General features: G+C 43.8%; 1 protein-coding gene across 6 annotated transcripts in view; it reads right to left on the reverse strand.

Annotated features, from left to right (window-relative positions):
- FRMD4A (FERM domain containing 4A) overlaps nt 1-24,131 on the reverse strand; it is a 387,789-nt gene that overhangs the window by 209,033 nt on the left and 154,625 nt on the right. The window contains exon 1 of one of the 6 annotated variants that reach the window (XM_069873114.1): nt 20,255-20,656. The exons of 3 other annotated variants lie outside the window; for them this stretch is intronic. In XM_069873114.1, coding sequence (XP_069729215.1) covers nt 20,255-20,320 — 66 coding nt within the window. In that variant the 5' untranslated portion in view covers nt 20,321-20,656. Of the gene's footprint in view, nt 1-7,018; nt 7,138-20,254; nt 20,657-24,131 lie in introns of those variants that run through there. 2 more of the 6 variants (XM_069873195.1, XM_069873016.1) reach the window with 2 other exon arrangements.

A 24,131-nucleotide genomic window follows, 5' to 3' on the forward strand; every position in this document is an offset into this window, starting at 1 on the left:
AGGCCTTCCAGGGAGATCTTTGTAGGGTTGGTAAGTTCTTGCCTTTTGTACTGTAGAACACTGCCTATAGGCAACCTAGTTTGGTATTAAACCTTGTTAACTCCTGAATTTTGGACTGCTGGAAGGGGTGTGATCCAGGCATGACATGAGCTACCCAAGAAAGCCTTCTGAGCAGGCTTATTAGCTATGTAACAAAATGGGTCCATGAATTATAGGCGCCTTTCCACCCCTCTCCAAACCCTTATGACTAAATTCACATAATCCCCTCTCCCTTCCTTTCACCCAAATCCAAAACATTTAGCTCATTTCTGGCTCCCCGTTTCTGTCCCCTGGCTTGCCCTTGCTCTGTTCCCTGACCTACCCTTGCTGTTCCGGGGTCTGGCCAATGCGAAGATAACAAATGCCAAACTTTAATGAAAATAGCTTTTCATTTTATGATCAAAATAAGAATTTGGAGCACTGGAAATTTTACAGCAGAGCCACTGCTGGTGAGGTCTCCAGACCTTGAGAGCTTCCAGTAATTCAATTAAGCTCAAACCATTTGAAAGCCAATTTGAGCAGTATCCTGGCTCCAAACTCTGCAGAGTTCACCAGTCACTACCCATTAGCCTCTACCCTGCTCTCACCTCTTGCTCTGTTAACCTGCATGAATTTTAGGAGGATAAAGTCTGGCACAGCTCCTGATCTGTTTCACAGGAAAGTCTGTTTTGATTTGTTACACCTTTTAGAAGTGTCACAAAATATTACAACTTCCAGTCACCCAAGAAGGTGCGCCAAGCATTTATCTGTCTAGGTAGAGTTCAAATTAAACCAATTCCTCCAAAATACTTGTGAACAGGTCACAAAAGATAAAGCAGATAAATTTGATGTCTTGGCAGTCACAAGTCATTATATCAGAGCCTTATACAGGTGACAGTTTTGCTACTTAAGCTTATTCGCTTATTAATTTTTTTTGGGGGGATGCAATTATTTGCCTATAGGGCTAGTGAATAATTCATTCCAAATGAAGAATGCTGCAAAATGCTGCTTTTTCTTTTTTCTGTTGTCGCAAGTTTTTATATTGGTTTTATCACCTTGAGTCTTGAGTGTCTTCCAGAAAAAAGCTAAGACGACAGGAGTTTCTTGCTTTAAGGTCTCTATTCTCTGTTGGACAACTTCTACACTCAAATATGTACTGGTTTTGTTATCCACAGTATCTGAGTAATTATACTGTCACCTTGGCAGACTAGGAGATTGGTACTGATGCTGTCAAGGTAAGAGGCCCATCCAAAAAAAAATGTCACTAAGCAAAGGACCTGCAAGACCTGCCAGTGTATGCAAGTTAATAGCGTGAACTGGAAAGATCAGCTTTCCTTGAAGCACTCGGTCGTGGTGTCAGAGTGAGTGTTCACAGCATCACTCCCAGAAGCTTGCTCTAGAGAGTTTAACAAATAGGGACCACTCCACCCTAAATACCACAATATCTACCTTACTCTAGCCTGTTAGATCCTGCACTACAGCCCCTCTCGCTACAGTGAGAGGTTTCTGACCAGTTTGCTCTTGAAGCCATGCTGGAAAAAAGATTAATAACAAGCCAAACTCTGAATTATGCTTTGTCTAGTAGAAAAAGAAATCCAATAATTCAGAGCAGTAAAAGCACTTGTATAATAGATTTGTACAGCAGCAAGACATACATGGACTCTTTTGCTGGGTTTGCTTGAAGGCAACCTTCTTTCTTGCCAAAAGCAAAGGTCACCATAAGCTGCAGAATAGCGTGGGAAAACCTGCCTCTGCAGAGCAGAAAGAGTGATTTTTTTTTTTTTTGAGCCCTGGGTTCTCTCTTCTCAAGAGAATTTTATTTATAGGAGAAATGATGTTTCCTGCCGCATTCTTAACATGCTTGCAGCTTGGGGTAAGAACATGGGAGCTTCGTCTACCACCATCTGTTTTCTATGGCAATAAATATCCATTTACAGATTTATCTCTGCCTGGTGTGGTTTAAAGTCATGATATGAATAAGTGTTCATGGATATCCATTCAAAAAGGTGTCATAGGTAAATGCCAGTCTCAGCTCCATACCAGTGTAGATTTACACTTCTGTAATGGACAGTGGAACTCTGACTTGGGGCTATGACTGCATTTTTAATCTTAGCTTATCTTCTTTGGAGGAACAAGAAATAAAAAAGCAATCTGGACTAAAATCCTGCTGAGCTGCAGACATCCACAGTCACAATTGGTCACAGGGTCTTTAATTTACTGTAGCTGAGAGCAGGGACCTAAACCTGGGGTGCAAACTCCAAGACCTCATTTAAAATGGCATTTCCAGCCATGTCTCTCCCAGCTTGATTTGTTTCTTATGGCACTTACAGTCTGGAGATGGCTTTCCTTTTTACACAGCATCCTTTTAGCCTTGAAGGCAAAGGAGGAGGCAGGCTTGTTCATTTTTAATACAAGAAAGCTGCATGTTTTCTCTAGGCTTTCAAACTCAAAAAAGCAATGCCTTGTGTTTGTGGTGAAAGCATTCTAATGGCTGGAAAATAGTCAGTGAGGTCTTGAGAGAAGGAGTAAATATGCGTTCTTCTTTACCAATGCCTTGCAACAGCAGAAACAGCTCTCTAAATGATGCTAGGCATTTGTTAGACATTAGCAGGACTCTATTCATCTTCCTCTCACACACATCTGCAGCACATGGATATAATAAAGATAGCTTGCAGGCATAAACTGTCTCACATTAATAATGCAAAGGAAGGAAGGACTACATATTTAACGTGCATGTTTACTGGTTGGGAAAGGAGATACAAAGAAGGAAGATCTGGTGGGGGGGGCTCTCTGTTGAGAAATACTGTGTTAGGGATGGGATTCATATCTCCTGGTTTGGAGAGGTCCTCTCCTGACCAAGTTGTCATAGAATAGAATAACCAAGTTGGAAGAGACCCACTGGATCATCGAGTCCAACCATTCCTATCAAACACTAAACCATGACCCTTAGCACCTCGTCCACCCATGCCTTAAACACCTCCAGGGAAGGTGAATCAACCACCTCCCTGGGCAGCCTGTTCCAGTGCCCAATGACCCTTTCTGTGAAAATTTTTTTCGTAATGTTCAGCCTAAATCTCCCCTGGCGGAGCTTGAGGCCATTCCCTCTTGTCCTGTCCCCTGTGACTTGGGAGAAGAGGCCAGCACCCTCCTCTCCACAACCTCCTTTCAGGTAGTTATAGACAGCAACGAGGTCTCCCCTCAGCCTCCTCTTCTCCAGGCTAAACAACCCCAGCTCTCTCAGCCATTCCTCATAAGGCCTGTTCTCCAGCCCCTTCACCAGCTTCTTTGCTCTTCTCTGGACTCGCTCCAGAGCCTCAACATCCTTCTTGTGGTGAGGGGCCCAGAACTGAACACAGGATTCGAGGAGCAGTCTCACCAGTGCCGAGTACAGAGGGAGGATAACCTCCCTGGACCTGCTGGTCACGCCCTTTCTGATCCAAGCCAAGATGCCATTGGCCTTCTTGGCCACCTGGGCCACTGCTGGCTCATGGTCAGTCGCTGTCAACCAACACACCCAGGTCCCTCTCCTCCAGGCAGCTTTCTAGACAGACTTCTCCCAGTCTGTAGCACTGCACAGGGTTGTTGTGCCCCAAGTGCAGGACCCGGCACTTGGCCTTGTTAAACCTCATGCCATTAGACTCTGCCCAGCGGTCCAGCCTGTTCAGATCCCTTTGCAGAGCCTCCCTACCCTCCAGCAGATCAACACTTCCACCCAGCTTAGTGTCGTCTGCAAACTTGCTAAGCGTCCCTGCATATGCTGGCTAAAGGAGAGCTGGCTGGGGTTTAAGGAGTAATTAATTGAACCATACACGAGTGTTCAGGGGATGACATCTGCAACTCCCACAGAGTAATTTGACTGCTTCTGCAGTGATCCCAAAGTCAGCCTGAGGTGCTGGCCAGAATGGAGATGTCTCATAGACATCAACATTGGCTTAGGTGAATCCAACTCATGTCTCAGTCCTGACACTGCCTGCTGGTGTGTCCCATAGCACAAAATTTAATACTGACTCAGCTGACACATTTGATGGTCTCTGTGCCATACCAACTCATATTAAGCACTGCCCTTTTTTATTTGGACTTGTACAAATCTTTGCAAAGCTATCTCTTCTGCTCGGTGCATGCCACGCATTGCACAGATATCTCACATCTCAGGCTGTACATGTTGAAATTTGCTCACTTGGGGCCGTATTTTGGGCTCTTCCACTGCTGAAGTGGGATTTTGTGGACTGTGAGCTTAGAAATACGACTTCTGTGGGACTTCAGGACCCCAAGTGCAGAGCATCTGCCCTGTTACCTCTAGCTGGCAGAAGGTTTCAGGTAGAAAGAGCATGATGCATGCTTTAACCAGGTTGACCACAGCCTTGTGGACCACATGCCTGTTGGGACAGCTCTATGATGAGGTTCAGAGAATAACGGCAGGTACAGGGATTTAGGACAAAAGAAAGCCAGTTGCAAAAACCATCCTATGAAATCCTCTGGCTGCTCTTATAGCAAAGCTCCTGCATTTGCCTGACAAGAAGCTTAAACCACCCCAATCTTAGGTCACAAAGCGGGAAGGAGAGAAATAAACTGTGGATGTGAGTGAAAATAAACCAATTCCTTCCCCCCAGTGTTCAGTCACTGAGGCTGCACGTGGGGCTGTTAAGTGTGTACACAACTGCCAAGTCCCCTGCAGTGCTGGTCATCCTTACGCATCCATTCTTTTCTGCTGTATAAATACCGACCTTGTCCACACCTTCTTCTGCAGGTATTTCCATACACTCCCTCGCTTCCCACCCTGGTGTTACCTCCCAGAAACAGCCTGTGAGAGTACTGCTGGTTTTCACACCTTTCCATCACGTGGAACACAGCAGAGTAGACTTGGGCAGCTGTTGCTGAGGTGGATGGATAGGGTTGTTTCCAAAGGGGGTACGTGTGTGCTTGGAGGAGAGCACTCTCCCATCTTCCACACTGCTATACAACTTGTCTCTAGGCTCAGTGGTCTCAGGTATGGTTTATATGAAAGCATGAACCCTTCCAGATGGGGAGGGGACCTGCCATGGCCAGCAGCAGTGGAGGATGATGGCCCCACAGCAGCTGAGATCTTGCTCTGGCCAAAAAAATCATCTGCCTCTTTGCAGGAAGCCACCTTTGAAGGAGACACCAGACTTCTGCCTCCCCACACTTGCAAGACCAGCCACAAGCTGCTGGACACTGACCCAGCTCCTGTGATCTGGGCTGGCAACAATCGTGCCTCTCCAGAGTAGGGAACCCTGGCCAGCAGTGCTGGGCACTGGACAGGGCATACAAATTAAACCTGCCCTCAAGGCAGGTTAAAGCTGCAGGAAGGACTGCCTGCCCTGGGCCCCTCTTGCATCTTGAACTGCAAAGCTCACATTTACCAGGAGGGAAATTTCTGAATGCACTTCAAAGCAACAAACAACAATCAAATAATAGCGGACCAAAGCTGTGTGAATAATTGATTATCTATGGCTTGCTTGATGGACTGGAAAGGCAAAGAAAATACATTTCAGGTTGACACAAAGTTATTTTTCTTTCCCTTCTGCCAAATGGAGAAGGAAGGAAAACAAACAAACAAACAAACAAAAAGCTTTGTATATAACCGAAAAAGTTTTTGACCTTCATTTAGTTTTTGGGATTTTTTCATACCCCTTAAAAAAAATCAAGGCTTTCACCCAAATGAAATTACAATGTGTTTGAAAGAAAAAGTGGAAAAAATATTGGTTTGAAATGTCTAAACCCAGATTTTTTTTTTTTCTTTAGAGTGACGCATGCAACGGACTCAAATTCGCAGGTGGCTTCAGCTGCTGCAAAATTGCTTTTCAGCAGAACAGATGCCTCAAGCAAAGGTTTCCCCTCAGTACTGTGTGGACCAACCCTGAGCCCCTCTGGGCTTGCAGAGCTTCTACACATGGACCACAGGGCGCAGCCCCCCTCACCCGTTCCTGCAACGCTCTGCTCAAGCCTCCCACAGCAGGCAGAGTGCAGGCTATGCCCATCCCCTCCAGCTGAGCAGCATTTCAGAGAATATCAGCAATGACAAGCAGAGGGTGCAAGGTGTCCCTGTCCTCCCTGGTCTCCCAGCGGGCTGTGCCAACTCCGGCACAGGCAGCTTGCCAGGCAAAGGCAACCCAAAACACTTTGGTGTGTACCTGATGTGCACGCACTGTGCACTCTGCAGGTGTCCCCTGCTTGCTGAGCTGAGACCCATGTCCCAGCCAGCACCTCTTTGCCAGCCTGTCAGTCCTTCAAAGCAATGAGTCACACACACACACACACATGGCAGTGCCACTAAGGTGTTGTGCTTTCAGAAAGTTAATGACAGAATTACAGCTTCCCCAGGACCCACTGCTTTGCCCACTGCAGCAAGAAAGCATCACTTGTGCCTTGGCTAGCCAGGGACTGCCAGCCCTGCAATGCTGCCTGGCACTGATGAGAGCAACGCTTCATGCACTGTATAGCCCTCATTGTGCTACAAAAGCACCGCTCGCTAGACATCTCAGCTGGGACAGACACGAGTGGGCATCTGGATCTACTTGTGCAGAGCCCTTCCTCATCACCCTGAGCTTTCTGCTGGTATTTATTATTTGACATTATTATTATTGTTTACTCCCTCTGCTACAAGTTGGTGCTGCCACATGCCCTCACACTGTCTCAACAAGTATTGATTATTAGAAATGATCCTTTTCAGCAATTATTACCTCCATGTAATGGAGACTTTAATTAGTTGCAATTGCTGTACGTTATCTTATTGCTCCTGTAGCAACAATTTCTACCCTAAGTTATCACACAACCTCTAGCTAGTACTAATTTCCGTTCATTTCTACACAAGTCCCACCAACAGTAACTTCTACACACCATGGCATCAACAATAGTAATTTCTACATGCTATGACATAACCCCTATTAGTTCTGACTACTAACAGGACAGACAACTGCTATCAAATGGTACCCTCCTCATCCTCTGGGCATGCATTCAGGACAAAGAAATCATGGCTTACCCTTTCCTCACTGCGTCTCCTCAGTGATCCATATGGTATTTTGAATAAAAGTCTTCGGGTCCTACCCGGAGTCACAGCTGTCTGTACTACCATAGTGCAGAGCTAACTCGTGTGTGCGTGCTTGTGTGTGTCTGCGCGGGTTCACAGCACGCACAGGCTTCCTTTGAAATAACTTACAGTCTCATCGAGATTTCCCAACTATCAAATAGCTGAGTGGGTTTTCACATCAGACCATATGAGTCAAGATGTGGCTTGTTTGAAAGAAGGAGGAGGGGGGAAAGGGGAAAAAAAAAAGAAAAAGGAAAACCCAAGCCTTGTAACCTTAACAACATGTTTCAAGCAGCGTATCTTTAGCTTCCTTCTGTTTCTCCGTGTAGTTTGCTCAGCAGGATTGCTGTGCCACAGAGGTGGAAAAATTAGGCTTCTGGGCAGAATGTTCCAAAAATGTCAAGCTTGTTTCTTGTTGCTACAGATGGTAACCAGGTCAGTTGTCTAATCAAAGCTCTATCAGAGTTATTATACATTTTGCCATGTGACTGCAGACCCCTCTGGTTTGCTGTATAGAAGATCACATGTCCACCTTAAAAAGAATATCTGGTGTATCACCATCTGGTGCAGAGATTAATGTTAAATCCTACGTTCAGATATTCCTCTCTCCTAGATATTGGAAAGTGCATACCCAGAGCACAGGGCTCAAACATATCCTCTAGACTGTTCAATTAAACTCCAAGCACTCACCAGTTCAGGCTACCTGGTGTATATGGCACAGTGCAGTGCATGCATAAGTACCAAAACGCTAGCACTCACATTCACATCTGTACACATGTGTCGGTGAAAGCCTGCTCTGTGATGCCTACAACCTATGTGTACTTTTAAAAATTACTATTTGAAAGTCTATATTTGTGAAGTGTTGTCTTCACAAAGTCAGTCTCAATGTCTACTTTCTTTTTCTTTTACAAAGCCACATTAGAGAGTAGTAGATGATATTTCCTTTCTCTGGAAGGAACGTTTGAAACCGTTTTTACCCTTTGCATTGTATGCAAGTGTTTTGGAGATGGGGAAGATTCTTTCCCTTCCCACAGACTTTCTGCAACAGCAGGAGTTGTCTCAAAGTATCCAGGTGTGATTCTGTGTTTTTGTAGAGATCTGTTTTGGATGTTCCCATTTCCAAGCTCAGTTAAAGATGCTGGACCAGATATAGTTTAGAGTTAATGTGTGCAAAGGAGGAGCTTCTTGATCCACCAACTCCATAGTGGTATTCTGAATTTGCTTAGTAAAATGGAAAAGATGCTCTTGTCCTTGGAGCAAAATGGGAGATCAAAATCTGCTGGGCTATGAAGCCAAACCCTTCCTCCATGTATTGTTCTCATTTCAATGCAAAACTAAAGATACTTTGTTTTGATTGAAGTCCAAAAGCCAGGATGAAGGTGGTAGGGACAGGACATTAAAGCAACGGTTCAAAGTAAAGAAGACAAATTCTGTATCTGTTCAGCATATGCACATGCCTTAAAACCAGCCAAAGAAAAAACTCAGCGGCTTGATGTGGGAAACTCTAAATATTAAAACAATTGGCCTTTGTTCATAATTAGTTCCATATGTCTCTTGCCAAAGAGAGTGAGAGAAACAGGAAAAGATGGAAATATCTTAAGCATGACTGATTTATATAGGTCCTTTTTGTGGAATAGGTGCAGAGTTAAGGTCTTTGCTTCTTGCAGGGATTTTTTATGATTACTAATGTCCCCCCCCCTCCCCCCCAGCTATTTCACAGTTTGCCTACCTGTTTTGTTTAAGCATGAGGTGGCTGGCATGTCCCAGCTGCCCACAGGGACCCCTTGTCTTCATCAGCAGAGCCACTGGGGTTCTACTGGTGGAGGAAGAGGGCAAAGGTGACTGCGATCTGTTTTACTGGGAGCTTTGCCTGAATAAAAACTGAGTCAGGTCTGAGTCAGGACCTTGGGGGTGTGTGCTTCACAGGAAACCAAAGATCTCCCTGCTTACCCAATCTGAAGCCTTGGGCTGTGGGGTCTCCTTCTCAAACCAGCCCCTTCTCCATAAACAGTTATATTCCAGCAGTCAAGGTCTCCTGCAAGTCCAACTCATAGAAAGACCAGCCTTGTAGAGTTTTATCCACTAGAGGGGACAAAGAGCCATAATGTGCATCTCCACTCAAGTCCACCAGCAACGAAGCTCTAGGACCACAGACAGACAGTCTAGTGGTACCACACAAAGACCTCACAGACTCATTTTCTCCATAGGGGAAAAAGGTGCATTTGTTCAGTTTTTTCCACAAACCTCAAGATCTTTGCTTACATTTTAGGTCTTGCAAAGACCAATCTTGCCAACCTGCATCTTACTTAAGAGAGCTGAATAATAACACAAATATTCTTCCTTGCAGAAAAGCTCTTTTGCATGTGAAAAGTAGGAAAAAATCCATCCATTTGATAAGTATCAGAACGCATTCCAAGAAGATCCATGCATATGCCAATGGGCTTCACTCCTCCCTCCCTCCCTCATTGTGCTGCACCACAGGTAATACTCTACAGGTATCCTCCACAGAAAAAAACCATAAAACTGGATATTTAGTCCCACTATGACAATTACTCTTCTGTCTCATTCCTCATTTCCCAGTTGGTATGAACCTGGAGACAGGAAGCCAAACCAGAATCATTAGGACTGTGGAAACTGTCTGGAAGGATGAGTTGTTGGCTTTTTATTTTTAGATTTGTTCAAGATACATTGGCAAGTGTAAGGAGTAGTCTATTAGGATTAGCTTGATAGATTGCCTATAAGATAGGTAATGTAAAACATGCTCTCATGATGATCTTTCTAGCTGTTCCTGGAAAGGATGTTGAGGTGTTTGTGGCAGATGTAGGCATGTCCAAGGGAACTTCAGCCCATCAAATTCTCAATTTCCTTCTAGGCAGACACCCTCTTTCTGGAACTTGACAGCAGAGGTGGATTAAGATGACCCAACAATCACTGAGGCCTCATTCAACTTATTGTCTGCAGAGACAATCTCTAACTGAACAACACAGTAATAAATAAAAGACGAACTATTGCAGGGGAACGTCCTAGCCTTACCATCACAGACCCTCAAAAGAGACACGCTGTATTTACTAACTGCTGAAAGACGAAACTCTTTAAAGCAATGAATGCTTTTCAGTACTAATTGCAGCTGCCAGGAACAGTGGTTTGTGGTAACAATGCATCAGAGGAAAGTACATTCCAATAGACTGCCATTTAGAGTAGATTTTTTTTTTTTTGGTCTTTAATGAAAAGGAGAGAGAAATCATTCACTGCTGCAAAGCGTGTCTTGTATTTGCAACAGAGGAGTCGAGTTTCAAGTCAGTGTATGCCCAGCAGAGATCAGTGAATGGAAACGAGGGACAGCAGTGGCACAGACTGAAATGCAGTAGGTGGTATCTATACATTCTATTGATAAGACACTGTTTTATAAAACTGAAAAGTCTGTCAGTACAGGGAAAAAACATTCAAGTGCTTTACACCACGAAGATACGAGTACAGCATCAGAATAAGAGGAGAATAAGGATAATTTGCATCTCCTGACAGTATTTTCTGTCCTGGGTAATAGCTATTGGTAGCAAAGAAAAATTTTTCCTTGGAAGCCTGATAAAGACACCACTTGAATTTAAGGTTTTTAGCAACTCCTATTAATCTTGGAGGAATTTTTTTCCACTGTAAGAAATCCTCCCTAGCTGATTTGTTGGGGCACAGCAAAGCAATAGCAAGACATGGAGAACAGGGCAATGCTTTTGGGTTGCAGTCCTTACACTGATTTAGCTTATGTTTTATTGTACCCAGAATCAGACTGTAAAGGAAATGGCCTATTTGGGAGTGAAAGATAAACACAGGTTGTCACTGCAAATCCAGCTTGCTTTAAAGTTAAAGGAAAAAGCAATTTTCCAGTCTTACATGGTGTTTTACAGAGAAATGTTGCCATCACTTTAGCCTGGGGAGGAATGTGGGAAAACATACTGCGTGGAGCTCCATTCCCCTACAAGTGTTTTCCATCACAGCTGGCAATAACCCAGCAGCTTGCTAGGGTGAGAGAGGCTGTTTGCAGCCCCCAGCCATAAAAGCTGAGGAGCTTCACCTGTGTTCAGCAGGGCTGTGTCACATCTGGGGGCCATGCAGCCTGCCACATGTCCCTGTCTCCTCTGGCACGTGAGTTCCTTTGCTGGGTGCAGCAATCTAGGCTGAATATGAAGATCAGCCTAGCACTAGAACAGAGATTCTTGCTTTCTTTTACTCTGTTTTGGTGCTGTGGGTAATGCAGTGATCAGCATGATGTTGGACTGTCTGTGCAGCATATCCATCACTTGTACCAACAGAGATGACTGGGAATTTAGGCTCATGTGTGCTACAGCATGTTTTTTTTTAACCATCTGCAGTTCATAGGCTAATTAGTAGGTCTGGCTAGTATATGACTAAACAGAAATTCAGAATCAAACATTTCTGGACACAAAGAAGTTCATACTTGATGCACATTGGTATAGGTTATCCCAGTAATTTTACATGTTCCTAACTTTCCTCATTCACTGGTATTCCAGCAGAAATATCCACATAGCTGCTCATCTTTTGCTTTTTGTACCTCAGACCAGGTGTCATGGGGTATGGCTGGCAGAGCACAATGTGAAATCCAGGATGTCACCTACGGAGCCTGCGCTTAGCCAAGCACTTAGACCCATCAGCTGGTGTGTCCACCAAGCCAGCAAGTTCTTGGCACAGCCCCTAGTGAAAGTCATGGCACAGATATGGACACCTCAGAAAATGTCTTCAGGAAAGGCGACGGAACAACCTGCACCCTTCCTCTTCCCCTGCTGCCACCAAGAAGACTCTCCAAGAGCAGTCTCCATCCCACCTCCAGTTCTTGTCTGCTGTCTCTTATATTGTCCTTGCTGGGGAAAGCAGTCCCAGCCCCCTTGCATTCAGGCGTATGGGCTCCTAGAAAACACTGGCCAGAAGAAGAGCAGCAGATAGTGAGTGGGGAATCTCCTAGATAGAAAGATATTTCCCTTGTGTTTTAGTGTGCTGGTAGGTCAGCTCTTTTCCCACATAACTCAGAGCGACAGTAATTAATTAGGGAGGGAACTTGCCTGACCCCATTGCCCTGGAGACACGCCCCTGTAAACATCACCAAGGGATCACAGGGGCCACCTCTGACTTCCAGGGCCTGGATAAACAAAAAAGGAGGTGTTTGGCAAGAATACCACATTCCAATATTGTGGATACTGTGGATGTGTAACAGAGACTGGATGCAATGCCTGCAGGAGCAGTCATGTGCTCATCTGGGCTATGACTGCGCAGTATTTCCATCAGGGATCGAAAGTCTTTGCAAATCCTGATGACTGCAAGGAATGTGCAAATGCTTCGTGTATCTCAGTATCAAGCCTTAAGATGAGAGCGGGCTGTTCCTGTGTAGTGCTTAGCACTGCTGATTTGTTTCAGTTCCTGAACAAATAGGGGTTTTGCTCAGCACGGCATGGAAGGGACTCAGCCTTGAGCTAGATTTAAGCTTTACACAGGATATGTAACATATGGACTATGTCAAACACTGTGAAGATAAATGCTTCTTTGTTCTGTGTAATTTTCTCTCTGTTAAAATTTCATTCTTGTTGCACTTGTTTGATTAATCTTAATATATTGTGGGAAAGCAGAGGGGTCTGTGTGAGGGAAGGAGAGTTATGGTGCCCCCAGAGAAAGCCACGTGGAAAGCAGAGAGGCCATCATGTCCCTAAAGAAAGTTGAAGGCTACTGAGAGACATTAGCAGAGCATTTTTAAGCCTTGCCAGACCTGGTAAAAACCTCTCAAGCAAATTTTGGTTTGTAGTAGCTTCTTACAGGCATGGAATAATGATGGCTTTTATCTGAGTGGGAGAAAATTGTTTGCACAAAGCTGAAAGAGAAACTGCTAACACTGGCAAAATAAAAAACAAATTTTGTTCTGTTCTTTGTAGATTTATACAGACAGATGAAAGTTTAAAATTTTGTCTGACTCCTTGCCTTGGAGTCTCTCCCTGTAATTGCGATCAGTTTATACTTTATTGCTTCAGCTCTCCTGTGTCTGCCAACCTGTAACAACACCCTGGTTCAGTCGTAGGAGTCATCTGGAGTGGCATTTACCTCTCCTAACTTCAGTTGCTTTTATCTGAGCTTGTCACCTGGGCTTCTTTTGTCATCAGTGAAGAGAAATGGGCACAAGAGACAGTGGACCAGTTTCAGCTGCCTACTTCACTGGGGAATGAATGATACCTAAATGCATCAATGTCTTGCCACTGATTATAAAATAAGCTTCATAACTGGCCACTTTTGGTCTACCTCTCTGGCTATCAGAAGCTCTGCTATGATTCTTGGTAGCTGTATTTAATTACTTTACCTTTGCCAATATACCTGTTGGGGCGTTTTCACTCCCAGCTCTTCATTCTCACTGTCTTCTTTTTTGAGCATTTTTCAGCTTGAGCGAGTGAGCCTAGACTGCTCCACAAAGCTCTTCTGTTCCACAAAGGCTTTCTGAGGGTCAACAGCATGACCTGACTTTCATGGTGGTGAGGTTAGAAGTTATCTGTGTTTGATGGCAACGTGCATGCTGCTGCAGCACAACACTATGGCTTTTCTTCTCCAGGACTTTTCATGGCAGTTGTGTGTAGTAACGTGGGTCCTGGGCTGGGTTCAAAAAGTGACTCAACAAATTCATGAAAGAACATCTGCTGTGGGCTGCTAAATTTGAAGACACCACTTTTGGGTTAGGAAACCTCTGACAGCAAACAGCTGGTGGTTGGAAGGTGACTGTGGGGACTGTGGCTGCGTACTTGTCATATTCTTACCGTCATCTGTAGCCACATGATGTTGGTTGTTGCCTGAGTTATGATATTGGGCTAGATAATTCATTGGAAAGATCTAGTGCAATAATTTTTATGTTGTAATTCTCAGGAATGTCATAGAATCCTAGAATCACCAGGCTGGAAAAGACCTCGTGGATCACTGACTCCAATCGTCCCCATGTGCCACTAAAACATGTCCCTGACCACCTCATCTACCCGTCTTCTAAATACCTCCAGGGATGGTGACTCAGCCACCTCCCTGGGCAGCCTGTTCTTGTCTAACCAAAACCTGACAAACAGCTCATAATTGTGTCTCTTTAATGTTAAAATCATACTGGGCAACTTCAGCTTTAATGCATGTCAAACAACCTGATTCTGCTCCTACCCACTAGACTGGAAAAACTCAGGCTGGTTCCAGTGGTGCAGGATGATGCTTTAAATGTCCTGCAAACCAGATTCTGAGGCTAAACTGGAGGATGCTGCTGTTGTCAGAGAGAAACTCATGAGGTTGTTTTTTTTCAAAGAACTGATTTATCTGATAAACACACATGGAAATACCCGTTATATTGCAGAGGCTGAGGTTAGCTCCCGCACTTGTTCATTATGCATGATTTGTGACTGCTCCAAGTACAAACTTGTTGCTTGCTCTTCGATTAGCAAATCCTGGCAGCCTGTGAAACCCACAAAATTTATTGCCGCTATAGAGGTTAATGGATCGCTTTACATGTTGATAATGTCTTATTATTGCAATGGTTATTAAGAAAAATGTAACACAGACACCAGGAGTCGATAGTAACTGCAAAATGTTTGTTTGATTACAGCAGGGATGGAGACTGCTGTGTGTGGAGTTCACTGTGCAAATGGTAGTTGGAGCAAGGCAAATGGTAGTTGGAGCAAGTTCATCACAATGATCTTTCTACACTCCTCTTTTCTTCAGATTGCCCTCAATACCACCTATGAGAATGACTACTATTTGCCAGTGTTGATGGCATGAGAAAACTGGAAATTTAATGCTGTAATTGCCCCAACAATAGACAAAGATGACACCTATCTATGCCAGAGGACTGGATCCAAAGGCACACTTCATCCTTGGCACCAGAGATCTGTGTCCCAGGCATTGATGGTTGGATTATTCTGCATTTGTGGTGGAGTGTTAAACTCTGGAGGGGAAAAAAAAATCATCAAATAGTGATTCTGAAAATCAGATTTCTACTCCGTTTTAAGTAGGGGGACAGAGGATTGTGCTGCTCAAATGGCTTTGTGTGCCTCTGTCTCAGTTTGTCTACCTGTAAAATTGTGAAGAAAAGAGCTTATAACTTCTGCAATTGTTGCTAATTCTCTATTATTAATAGATACAGGGCACTTAAATACCCCTCTCTTGGAAGTGTAGGCGTTGGTAGTGGCCACTCCAGATCTTTACTAGGACTGCCTTTTCCGCTTTTTGGTGCCATCCTCCAAGCCAACCAGGGAGCCCTGCGTCCCCTTGGTGCCCTCCAGCCAAGGCAACTGAGCCTCATTTTGGACTCCTCAAGGTTATCTGGTATATTCTCCCTCATATATGCAGCTTTATGTCTGGTTGGATACAAGAGTTTGATTCAGACTTTAATTCCTGTTCATTGGTAACTGGCAGATGAATGAGCCAGAATTCTTAGAGCATCCCAGATACTTTCCTCTGAATTCCTCTGACTAAGTTCTGCTATTAGACACTGAGATTTCATTTCATATCCTTGTTATTTTGATGTTAAGTCTGCCAGGACTTGACAACGTGGGGAAGGAGAAATGCAGCTGTTTCTCAGGCTGGAGCAAAGCAAATCCTGATTGCTACGTCCACCCAAGACAAAGCAACCACAGCCCTCTCTGTGCCAGGAAGCCCTCACAAATGTCACTTTCATCCAAGAGTCTCCTATGTATACACAGACAGATATTTTCATATCTATCTATCTATCTATCTGTCTGTCTATCTATCTTTAAAGCCATATATATAATTTTATATACATACACAAATGCAGGTACATATGTTTATCTGTGGAGTGTGGTGAGTGTGGTGGGAGGAAGGCTGAGAAAGCAGCTGCAGAAGTATATGTCTGCAGGAATGTGGATGGAGCTATGGAGTGTACTGTGAATTTGGCAGGCTTCATTGTGTTTGCTTGATGTATAAGGCCCCATGAACCATTGGAGATAAACTGCCTGTCATTTCCCAGGTTGTATTTGGAGCGGGCCAGGAATATGGTATTCTTGAAAATTTCATCTAAGTTTCTCTTTCTCTCCTGGGACATCCTCAACAGCTCTGATATGCTTGCCTACAGAAAATCATCTTTGTTATCAAGTCAGCTGATGCTTGATTACTTCAGGCTCACCTTTCCACCCGGATTATTATCCCTTTGCCTGTTTGCTTGAAAGTCTGTTCCTCTCAGGTCTAAAGTCACATCCATAATGCAAGAAAAAACATCCCTCAGTGGGGCAGGCTCCAGAGCCCACCTCACTCCCAAACCCTTCCAGTCATTCCATGCGAAGTGCCGTGGGCATGCTGGGCACGGTGTCGCATGGAGGGATGCTCTAGCTACGACTAAGGCAAGGCTTGGAAATCAGCTAGGTTGGTCCTGAGGTGCATCTCAAAGGTTTTCATTCACAGACTGCATAAGAATAATTAGCGTGTCCAGAGACAGGGAGGGTTTGGCCCAGTGACTCCTTTTGCAAGCAATGAAACAAGGATCCAGAGCTTTATTCAGCTCCCCTTTTCCACTTAGCATACCCAAGGGACCTGCCAAGCTTGTCCCCTCCCCTGCCTCCTTGTCTGGGTTTCTCCAGGCAGCCAGGTCCTAGCTCGGTGGCAGCCTGCTGGTGATGACAGCTAATTATGAAAAGGCATGTCTTAGGCGTCACTTTTATCTCACCTCATAGAGCCTAGCAAAGCTCTCCAATGCCCTTGAGTAACAGGGGAAAGGAAGTGTCAGTGTAGCAACAGCTGCTTCTCTGATAGTGGGTTGACAGTGTGGTGAGTACATCATGTCCTGGAAGAAAGGGGCAGCTCATGCCATGTGGATGTAAATCTCTAGTCTCCGCAAAAAAAAAAAAGAAAAAAAATTTAAAAAGTGTTCCCATGTAGTATTAGCTTTCCAGATCAAGTGTTAAATACATCTGCCATGAAGGTTTTCCATCCTCCCTGTGAAACTCTGCTGAACTCACTCCAGGTGAGTTCCTGCAGGAAAAACCTTGTCCAGAAAAAAACTGGCCAAATCCTATAGTCTTTCTTCATTCTTTAATCCTGCAGAAGCCAAATGACACTGAGGTAGGTTAGTCTGGGCTGAGCTAGGGCTCAGTTTTCTCTAGAAACTGATAGTTACTTCACATTTGCTGTCTACTGTATCTTTTCTACACTGTGACAAAATGGGCTTGCTAGCTTGGTATGAGCTGGTAAAGTAGACTTTGTCAGGGTCAACTGATCTGGGAATAGATTACCGCTCCTGTAGTCTGACAGAAATTAAAACTAGGTTTCTTCATAGGGAAAAAAGACAAGCCAAGGTTCCATAAACCCCAGTTTCCCAATTTTGCAAGTATCACCTGGTCTGGAGCAGTGGAGGGCATTAGAGAATTGGAAGGGGAGCATTATGGTGACAGATGGCTTCAGTTTTTCAGCAATAAACCTGACACAGATGAAGATGCATGGCATGGAGCAGACTTTGAGATCATTCCCGAGAGGTCCCATTACCTGGCAGTCCATCTGCCTGCAGCCCAGTTGGCCCCACTGGTCTTGCCTCGTGCTCCTCACCCAAGTACGAGTCTTGCTGGTAATGGCAAAATGCTTGGTAGTGGATTAATGACTTCTGACGAGTCTGGCTGCTAGAATGATCTATAACAGCTGGAGCTTTATGCTTTGTCTTTTCTTGATATTGAGTTTCATATTTACTTTCCTATATCCACTACCAAATATAATTGTTATCACTGCTCAATGGACAGGTGGTGTAAGATCAAACATAACTGCAAGGTGAATATGAAGTACGATTAAAGCCTGAAAATTGTGCCTGATCATGTCAGACAAAATGATTCTCTGTTGGGATATTTGGTCTAGACTATCCAAAATTCTTCCTCCCATAACTCCTAGGCAGTTTTTAGAAAAGCCCAGCTAGCTGAAAGCATGGTTACTCATCAGGGAAAACTTATTTCTTTAATTTGCATAGAGGCTGGATTAGATTCACAGCCCCAATAGTCAAATTGAGACACGAAGCCTGGACACGTTACCCCTGAGTCTTCCATCACCAGGCTCTGCAGAGGGACAAGGGGTCGAAGCAGCAACACTGCTGCAGTGTGACCCTGCACAATGCTGCACAGACACACCAGCTCTTCCAGAGCCAGCTGGGCCTCCAGCGTGGCACAGCATGGCACCAAATAGACATGTCCCTGCATCACAATTTAAGCTGTGACTGCAACATCCCAGCGGGGCACGTTTCATTTGGTTTCCAGAATTACACATTTGAGGAACCAGTTCAAAGCACAACTTGAGAAGGGATCTGTTGGTTTCACAGAGTAAGGCCACCTGCTCCTCTGGAGAATTTGACCCGTATTTTGTTTAGTCTACGGTCACCCTCATTATGAAAAATCTCAAACCCCAAAACCCATGAGGAAAGAAACTTGGATGAAGGTAGGTGGTGAACAAAGGGCTAGATAAAGATTTGATAGAGCTCCAAAACTGTGATCACCATGGCATGAAGAGCCATTGAAGAAATGAGTCCTTGTGATCTCTCTCATAGGGCTGGGCAGTTCCCAGCAGGGCAGGAGGTTCTTCGTGCCCTTCAAACATGACCAGACACATGTAGAACTGTAGTTTTGGCTCTCTCAGCCTCAGTCAGCCCTGGCTTTCAGGATATTGGCAGTCTGTCAGATACTACTTGGAGCTACCCTGTAACATAATGCCTTTGCACACTCCACTTTTCAGTTTTACCTGCCCCATGAAGGCTCCCAGGTGCCAAGCACCCAGCTCGATGAAGTGATGTTGAGCTACAAACTGACTGAGAGGGACAGTGATGCCAAGTTTATTCTACAGCAACTGCAAGTAGTCCAAAGAAAGCACCAGCTCCTTCCCACGCACAGTAGTATTCACAGCATGCTGTGGATGTGAGATGCACATGTTGCATCCTTACTTGTCATGGGGATTTAAACCCTTAGGGATTTTCTCTGGGATCTGTGATATTCAGGGCTGGGGAAAGGAGTTGAACCCAGAGCTGCAAATAAAGATGAAGTTGAGTCAAATATTGCAGCCCAAAGGGTATTTCAATATTTCATCCGCTATATAAAGGCTTTGACAGGACAGCCTCCAACTGGTTTCCTCTACCTCCCAACTCTGCAACCTGTACAAAAGTGGACAGGGTACTCCCCAAAGGGCTGAGAGGTCGTGTGATCCCAGACCGGCTTGAATGCATTTCACAGCACAGCTGCAGTAACTGGACCACAGGCTGGAAAGCTGGCAAACTCTCCTGTTTTTCACTTTTGTGGTTGATGCCTAAGATTCCTCATCACTAGACCCTGAAATCTGAAGCATTTCATTTAAGAGATGCCAAAATGAATATTCGGAATGTCACTTGCCATCTTATTTCTTATAGCCTGAATTCAGAGTACTGATCACCTCAGCATGACTTTTTTTTAAAGAAGATAAATGATCTGGCAATCCCTCATAATTGTTTTTCCTCCATCCCCCCAAAAACTTCAAAGACATGGTCATCGCTGACTTTTAGGCAAAAAGCATTTGTGTGCGATAAAGCAGGAATCTCTTTTGAAATGTTTTGATGTTTTTAATAATTTTTAAAAAACAAATTATGCAGACAGATTCTTATCTCAGGTGTGCAGAAGCAAATCATACATTGCTTCACTGAACTCTGATGACCTCAAGGAAGAAATTCCAGATTAACATTGGTTAAAAGTCAGTTTGTTTGATATATCCAGGAGAAATAAATTTGATTTTCTTGAAAACATGACTATTTTGTCCTGTTCATTCATCTCTTACCAAACTAACCCAAAAGTCAAAGTGGTGTAAGACTGCAGTCTAAGAGCTGTCAAAATCCTAAAGCCAAGGACACTTGATAAGCAATACATAATTCAAATGCACTCTCAATGCATTTTTTTTACATAGATATTCTTCAAATTATTCTGAACAAATCTCTTTTCTTCATGTGCTTCATCAAAATTTTAGATGATACATAAAACAAAGCAGAATATATCCTGCTCTGGAGTCACATTGTTCCAGTTTTGCATATTGCCACTTGCAGTAGATGCTTTAGCTACCAAACCACACTGGTAATGGAATTAAATCAATGCAACACTCGGATACAACACTAAATTTGTACGCTGCCTCCTGGATTATTAGCATCTCACTTTAAATAGGAAATTGTAGCTTACTTACAAACACATCCATTAGTAGGTGCTCCAGCGTCACTTCAATATCCTCTAATTTAGCTGCTAAAGTCATTGTGAAGTCCAAAGTTAGCTCTGGATGGAGAAGAGCCCTCACGAGTCCCAATCCAAACCGTCTGTGGCCAAAGCTAGTTCTCAAACTGTAGCAAATGAGTTTCTCACAAATAAAGAAAATCCGAGAAATGAAAACTTATCATCCGAGTCCAGATGATGCCCAGACTCTGTGCCGGCTGTCAGTCCTGCTTGCGGGACTGAGGATTACTCCATATGTGCAAGACGGGAAAAGAAACTGCAATGCTTGTGCTGCTTTCCTGTCAGAGTTTCCCAGTCAGAAACATGGAGTTATATCTGGGAAACCACAACAGAGGGAGGGAAAGACACACACACAGAGGGAGAGAGAGGGGAGGAATGGAATAAACTGCCTTTGACTATGACTGATATTTATAGGACTACTTGTTTTTGACTCCAGTCCATTTCTCTGTTCATTTTTGACCTTTCACAAATGGCTCAGCACACTGGAGCGTATTGTAAAACGGGGGCAGCAGGTCCCACAGAAGTTGGCTGTGACCAGTCCTGGGCCAATTCACACAAGCACACCATCAATAGCTCTTTGTCAGAGCATATCAGGCTCTGTGCTGTAGCTAGTGACAGAGGAGAGCACAGACGTGTAAAAAACAAGGAAACAAAAGTTGTTTGGATACTAATTTTTTCCTAAGAGTATTAATAGATTCCCTGACCCACTCCCCAAGGCATTGGACTCTGGTGAATGCCATGGTGACTGCTAGGGTTGTGTATGAAGGGGAATAACCTTAAATAATCCTGCAAGGCTTGACTCTGCAAACACGCTGGCATCCCCTCTGAAATGTCCTCCCACTGCTCACCCCCTTCAGCTCTGCAGCATCCCTGTTGAGGATGCTAAGCGCTTCTCAGGGTTAAACTCTTCCTTTTACTGTATTCATGGGAAGTTTAAATCGTGATCCTAAGTGCTTGCTGTTCCTCTGCACATCTGCTCCTACTTAAGTCAATGGAGAAAAGGTGACATTTCTGCTAGCTTAGCACCTCTTGGCTGTAGCTCTGCATGCAGTGGTAAGGTACTGGTGGACATGATCCAATTGAAGCTAGACCCAATGGGAATCCTTCAAGGATTTTGGCTAGTGCTGCCTGGGAAGCAAATAGAAAGGAAAAATACAAAAAGGAGAAATACTGAAAGTCTTGGTATGGCCGGGAGTAGTGCTAAAATCTCCTGCATTCTAGACAACCTTAAGTTCATCAAACAGTCTTCCAGATGCCCACATTACTTGCCAAATTTTTTTTTCATTTGTCTAATATATACTCACATAGTTTGAAATATCAGGGTAAAATCTTGCATATGATATATTCCAGACATTGTGAAAAAACCCAGAAGGCTTCCCTAAAGGGTTCAGAAGCTGAAGACCAATATTATTTATAAAAGTGTGAGATGGATAGAGTTGATGGAGCTTAGAGGGGCCTCTAGTCATAAATTCCAACTAAATGTCCTCAGAGTTATAGCTGAAATCACATTTTCAGACATCAAGCATCAGCATCTGAACAGGAGCTGCCTCTGATGACTGAGTTTTACTAGTCAACAACATGATAGACCATTTGGGACATGATATGATGGATAGTTTCAATAGCAAAGAGGGGCATGTAATTCATTTTCTGGCTGGACCAACTCTCATTCGCACAAGGCCCTGCATCAGATAATAGGTTAGCTGCTCCAGAAATAAACCCAGCTCGGGAAGCTTGTCTACTGCAGGGAAAGCCTGTTCATCATCCATATGCTGCCCTCTCATTATAGCTTTGACGAAGTGTCTGTCTTCACCAGTCTGAGTGGAGGAGTGTTTTAATAAGCATGAATAAAACCACAGAATAATGTATTTGGAGGGTATTACACTGGAGATGGTTGAAACCCTGGGAACCATAATGCAATACACCGATGAGTGAGCTAGCAGCTCACTGCTGCGAGGGGCATCATGGTTTTCACTGCAGACAGGATTCCACATGCAGTGCTCCCTAGAAAACATTTGCAGAAGGTCTGAGTGATGGTAAGCCTTCACCTCCTCTGGCATGTGTGGAAATTCAGAGATCTAGGAAGCTACAGCTTCTCCAAGAGCAGGCTGGGTACAAGAACACGAGCGTCCTTTTGGAGGTCCCCATCCCTGCACACAGCAAGCAGTGCTCATGCTGTATCAGTACAAGTCAACAGACATCCACCAAGACTGAATCATGCATTTGTCTGCCTCTAACTGATAATACTGTTCAACTCTGTCTGACCACAACAAGAATTTTACTGGAACTGAATATGTGCTCACTTCTGCCCTCCCCACCCCATTTATTGCACAAAGGCTATGTGTTAAATACTGAAATATGAAATTAAAGATCCTTTTCTGTAGGATCCCTCTGTGCAACAGCACAGAGTAACCTTGTCACTTCTGACCCCTAACTGTCCCTACAGCTGCATTGTACTGACCACAGAGCCAAACAACAGGAGACATCTTCCAGGGTCAGAATGCAATGTTCATGTGATAGACTCTTTGACATCAACACAAGCACATTTTTGTCTTCACAGAGATGAATTTCAAGATTATTTAAAAATAATGGAGAAAATAGTATCAGGCACAAGAAAATGGCATAAAGAAACACATAATTGATTCCCACTCAAGAAACACCTGGCATTAAAAACACCACGTGCTCCACTGGTGATGGCAAGGAGGATGAATCGGTTCCCAGGTTCTCACCCAGGCTGAGCTTTACATGGCCTGGGTTTCCATTATCATTGTAATAAATAGCAGCTATATGAGATATACCGGCTCTTAGACTCTTGCAAGTACAATATTCAGCTGAACTGTTCTCTCACTGATCAATATTAACTGTCTTTGGAAGTAGTTAGAAGCCTGGGGGAAATGCTGTTGATATAAAAAATTGCTTTGTAGAAGTAAGTGCTGTGGAGTTTTCATAAGTCCTAGACTGCAGGGTCTTTTGTACCCAAGGGTATTTATCTTTCCATTGTTCCTTCAAATTGGACTAAAATTTTAGATTCAAAGCAAAGCACAGTATGTTCTAAATAAGTTCTAAAACATAGAAAATGTGTGGACAATGAGAAAAAAAAATCTCCTTGTTCTAGTGATAACTGAAGCAGTAGGCATGGCTGTGATAAAAAATAATGACAGTAAAAATAACATCACCAGATTCAAAAAAGTTATTTCACTCAACCCGTTGCAAAAAGTGTGGAGCAGAAATCAGTAAAAAATCATATCTAAGCAGAACTTCTTCAAACACATCAAAGCTTAGGGACCTCTGAATCTATCCTGTCTGCCCTCTTCTAACACTCACATTACTGTTGCTTACCCCACATGACCTCTTTTGTGGAAATAGCCTCTCAAATAGAAAAAACAAGAAACAGAATTTACTGACTTCCCCAGGGATTATTCACAAAGCCTGTGTGTGTTTGTGTGTGTATGCATTATACGTACGCACAAAACGAGATTGCATGTGAAAATGAGAAGACCTAACTTGGTTGATTCTTCAATGCAGTAGGTCCAAACACTGTCTTTTTCAAGTAATTATTCCCGTCTTTTCTGATGAGAATTCATGATTTTGGCCTTTGCAAACATGAGACTTCTTCTATTTAAAGCAGAGCATCCATCTGACAACACACCAGGGTATTTGTGCAGAACAGGATGTTCTTCTACACCCACATTTTCCCCTCACTTCCTTACTAGTTTTCTTCTACCATTTGGGAATAAAATATGAGAAAAGAGCTGAAAACTGGAGACAGTTTGAATAACAGTTGCAGATGATACTAAGTTGGGCAGGAATGTTGATCTGCTTGAGGGTAGGAAGGC

This window comes from Phaenicophaeus curvirostris, chromosome 1 (assembly GCF_032191515.1).
Source record: "Phaenicophaeus curvirostris isolate KB17595 chromosome 1, BPBGC_Pcur_1.0, whole genome shotgun sequence".
NCBI classification, from domain to species: domain Eukaryota; kingdom Metazoa; phylum Chordata; class Aves; order Cuculiformes; family Cuculidae; genus Phaenicophaeus; species Phaenicophaeus curvirostris.